General features: G+C 40.2%; 1 protein-coding gene across 1 annotated transcript in view; it reads right to left on the bottom strand.

The window, feature by feature from the left end:
• The window catches only part of LOC106871537 (uncharacterized), a 28,151-nt gene that overhangs the window by 7,002 nt on the left and 16,311 nt on the right, over positions 1 to 4,838 (bottom strand). The window contains exons 12-15 of the mRNA XM_052977839.1: positions 4,716 to 4,838; positions 3,138 to 3,242; positions 1,964 to 2,035; positions 533 to 736 (exon numbers count right to left, since the gene is read on the bottom strand). Coding sequence (XP_052833799.1) covers positions 533 to 736; positions 1,964 to 2,035; positions 3,138 to 3,242; positions 4,716 to 4,838 — 504 coding nt within the window. The remainder of the gene's footprint in view (positions 1 to 532; positions 737 to 1,963; positions 2,036 to 3,137; positions 3,243 to 4,715) is intronic.

Here is a 4,838-nt window from a genome sequence, read left to right as displayed (position 1 = left end):
ATATATATATATATATATATACGTACATATATATATATATATAAATATATATATATATATAAATATATATCACTCCAGGCAAAATACTTCATAAGCTCTCTGTTGGCACACCAGGCTAACAATATTACTTAGATTAGTGAAGAACTCCAAGTAATCTTTTGGTATGGCCCCAGGTTATGGTTCATCACAAATCTATATTTTTCCAGAAATGGCTCCAATGAAAGTAGCATTTTCTTAGGTTGTTCAATTTTCCTCAACTGATCAATAGACCACTTGAGTAAACCTATCAATAATGTACCTATAATGACCACTGGAAACAGCTGTAAGCCAAATTTGCTCCAATAACGGAATTATTTGTAATGACCATTATTTTTAACCTGTTTTTGGGGTTTGAACCCACTCCACATTAGAACACTACTAACGTATTAAAGACAACACAGTTCACCACACATAATACACATACACCCACCCTGGGCCAATGTCTAAACAGATACTATCCAGCTGATTAGCAAACATTCACTCACCCACAGGCAGAAAGCAGGAAGAAGAGGGTGGTGGATGAGCAGTACTTACTTCTGTGGTAGGCAAACTCCCCAATGTCGTCCTTAGCATCAGCCATAAACTGATGCAGGCCGAAGTCGGTGACCTTAAGCACCCATCGACTGTCCACTACGCAGTTGGAGGACTTCAGTTTACCATGGGACTTCACCTCACTGTCATGGAGGTAACTCATACCCTAAAAAATAATATGATATGGAGAGACACACAGACACACACACACACATATATATATATATATATGTTTGACAACGAATGTGAGAAAGTTAACAAGAAAAAAAATTTTCTTTTTTTAAATTCTCCACACCCAAGTTAACAAAGAACTTTACTAGATCTATGAACTAAAATTTATACGCTTAAAAAATTAAAGAATAATAAATTAAACTGATTAGAACTACCAGTGCAGCCATTCTTTTTCTTTTTTCAAATATATATATACAGATGGTGAAGGTGCATGGCTCAGTTGTTAGAGCATTGAGCTTATGATCATGAGGTTGTAAGTTTGAATCTCGGACCGAGCTGCGTGTTGTGTTCTTGAGCAAGACACTTTATTTCACGTTGCTCCAGTTCACTCAGCTGGAGAAATGAGTTGCGACGTCACAGGTGCCAAGCTGTATCGGCCCCTTTGCCTTTCCATCTCTTTGCCTTTCAGGCAAGGTTGTTTATGGAAGACCAGCAGTCGCCCATGCTTACCAGCCTCCCGTCTCTATGCCACCAATGTTATCCAAGGAAAAGGCAAAGGGGCCGATACAGCTTAGCACCTGTGTCATCACAACTCATTTCTACAGATGAGCGAACTGGAGCAACGGGAAATAAAGTGTCTTGCTCAAGAACACAACATGCGGCCTGGTCCGGGATTCGAACTCACAACCTCACAATCGTAAGCTCGATGCTCTAACCACTGAGCCATGCGCCTTCATTGTTTGTACACTCATATATTTACATATACACATACATGAGCACATACACACACACGGAAACCATACAGGATTCATGCACACAGGCACACCAAGTGTTTTCTTAACTAATTCTTTCCTGTAGAAGAGCTTTGACTCGAAATATCAAAGACTTCTTATATTTTTTCCTGAGCCTCAAACTAACATACCTTGTTTATTTATTGTTCTCTGACCATGTTTTTGTCTTTTATTTTTTGCTTTTTTTAAAAACAATTTTGGACCGTACATACACACATACACAATCATGTACACACACATACAAGATATCATACACATACAGACACATAAACACACCTACTCACACATACACATACATATACAGGGACACACACATACTTGCACACACACACACACACACACACACACACACACTCACACACATACATACAAAATATTATTGGAGTGACAAACACAGAGCAACAAACTTAGCATCCAGCCCGTTAACTTACCAAGATGATATCATGGACCAAGGAATCGGTAAACATTCTGTCCAGTTGCAGCTCTTCATTTTCTAGAATATCCTGCAACAGCAACAACACCATCATTATTATTATTATTATTATTATTATTATTATTATTGCCTTTGCACAGCTCCTAACGCTGGAGATATACTACAGTGTTAGCTGTTCACTACCAGTGAACTAAAGTAGTTAGTTCTTAGTGCTTGCTCTTGAGCAGCACAGATTAGAGCCTCTGTTTCCGGTTTCAAATCACTTTTAGTCATCCACAGCCATCTTTTTCTGTCTGTCTTATCTACAACATCCCTATGAAACTGACCATGTATTCTTTTCTTTACCCACCTATTTTCAGTTTCATTCGTTTTCAATTGCTTGTATACTGCTTTATCTTTGCAATCTTTCATCCTACACATGCCTGACCTTCTTATTTCTTATAATAGGGGTTCTGTGGCATTTTTGACATACCATGCTATGTTGTTTTCTTCTGCTCCACCGCCATTTGACAACTGTTTATGTCCCTCTAACTAAACAGTTTGGGAAAAGAGATCAAATGAACATGTATAGGCGCAGGCATGGCTGTGTGGTAAGTAGCTTGCTTACCAACCACATGGTTCCGGGTTCAGCCCCACTGCGTGGCACCTAGGGCAAGTGTCTTCTACTATAGCCACGGGCCGACCAAAGCTTTGTGAGTGGATTTGGTAGACGGAAACTGAAAGAAGCCCGTCGTATATATGTATATATATATATATGTATGTGTGTGTATATGTTTGTGTGTGTATATGTTTGTGTGTCTGTGTTTGTCCCCCCAACATTCCTTGACAACTGATGGTGGTGTGTTTATATCCCTGTAACTTAGCGGTTCGGCAAAAGAGACCGATAGAATAAGTACTAGGCTTACAAAAATAAGTCCTGAGGTTGATTTGCTCGACTAAAGGCGGTGCTCCAGCATGGCTGCAGTCAAAAGACTGAAACAAGTAAAATAGTATGCTTAAAAGAAAAATAAACCAAAAGTACTAGGATCAATTTATTCAAATAAAACCCTTCAGGGTGGTACCCCAGCATGGCCACAGTCCAGTGGCCTGAAAACAATAACAAAAAAAAAAACAAGAAAAAATACATTAAAAAAATCAAAATATTTGCAATAAATCCTTGTAAATGACAATACCTGAAGGCTACCCTTGGAGCAGTATTCACTGATTATCAGAACATAGGGTCCATCAACACAGGCCCCTATAAAAGGGTTGATGTTCGGATGTCTCAGCTCCCGAATCTGTGGAAAGAGACGAATGCTGTTAGAGAATAAATTATGGACACAAATTGCTAAGGGTTTTATGGGGTCGGAATGCATATCCTACCTCGACCTCTTTTAGTCCCCTTTTATGATACACAGACGAAATGTTAGGTCTCTTCTTTGTCATACTGGTCCCCACACAGTCAGATGGGACAGTCACAGTTGGAACGTCTTTGAACATAGTTCTACTAGATAGAGACTGACCTAGGGCTAAACATCTCTAGCCACTGGTGCTTGTGGCATGGAGGTATGCGCTGTATTTACTGTTTGTTAGTGATTCCCAGCTCTTCATGGATGATACCTTTGTGCCATTCAGGTGGTAACCCACCACCAGCCCGTGGGTCTGTTTTGGTAGAATTTACTGGTGAGGGTTCTACAACATCAGTTCATTTTTAGAAATAATACATTTCTAAATCTCTCAGAGAGATTTATGCAGTAGTGATACGGCCTTGACAGCATACAACTACTTCATGATGAGCAAAGACTCAGAAACCTGTCTCTGGATGCAGGCTTAGCTGGGTGGAGGTGCTTGTCTCCCCCTTGTAAACATAAGGACACAGGAAATGTGTCAAGGCCGACAGGAAGCAGTACAGCTTCCTAGGTCTAACCAACAGTAGTATTATTCCCTTCAGGGGACTGTCACATTAAGTTGACAGCATACAACTACTTCATCAGAGTTCATATACTTAAACCTCTTTTAGTCGCCTTTTACGACACACAGAGGAAATGTGGGCCCTATTCTTTGAAATGCTGGTCTCCCATAAAGCAAATAATGAACACAGTTAATAAACATACAATTATGTACAGGTATAGCTGTGTGGTAAGAAGTTTGCTTTTCAACCACATGGTTCCGGGTTCAGTCCCCTGTGTGGCACTTTGGACAAGTGTCTTCTATTTATAGGTCCAGACTGATAAAATTCTTGTGAGTGGATTTGGTTGACAGAAACTAAAAGAAGCTCATCATATATATCATCATCATCATCATCATTTAACGTCTGCTTTCCATGCTGGCATGGGTTGGACGGTTTGACAGGAGCTGGCCAGATGGAAGACTGCACCAGGTTCCTGTTTTGTGTCTGTTTTTGGCATGGCTTTCACAGCAGAATGCCCTTCCTAACACCAACCACGTTACAGAGTGGACTAACTGCTTTTTATGTGAGTGTGTGTGTGTGTGTGTGTGCCTTTGTGCATGTATTTTTCCCACTCACCCCACTTCACAACTGGTGTTGGTTTGTTTAAATCTCTCTAACTTAGCAGTTCAGCAAAAGACACCAATAGAATAACTACCGAGTTTTACAAAATTATAAATACCGGGGCTGATTTGTTCAACTAAAAGTTCTTTCTAGCAGTGCCCCAGCATGGCCACAGTCTAATGACTGAAACAGGTAAAAGATGAAATATACATTTTAATTAATATAGCAATAACAAACACAAAAAAAAACCCCCACTCACGATCTTCAACTCCTTCCTCACGGCTCGGGTGAGTTCTACTTGCTTCTTGTTGACATGTCGGATGGCAACCAACTGACCTCGGTACGTGCCGACCCTCGTGTAGAGGTGCCGCGCTTCATTGAA

Source organism: Octopus bimaculoides, chromosome 29, assembly GCF_001194135.2.
Source record: "Octopus bimaculoides isolate UCB-OBI-ISO-001 chromosome 29, ASM119413v2, whole genome shotgun sequence".
NCBI lineage: Eukaryota > Metazoa > Mollusca > Cephalopoda > Octopoda > Octopodidae > Octopus > Octopus bimaculoides.
Note: the sequence above shows the minus strand (reverse complement) of the source record. Positions and strands in the feature narration are given on the sequence as shown.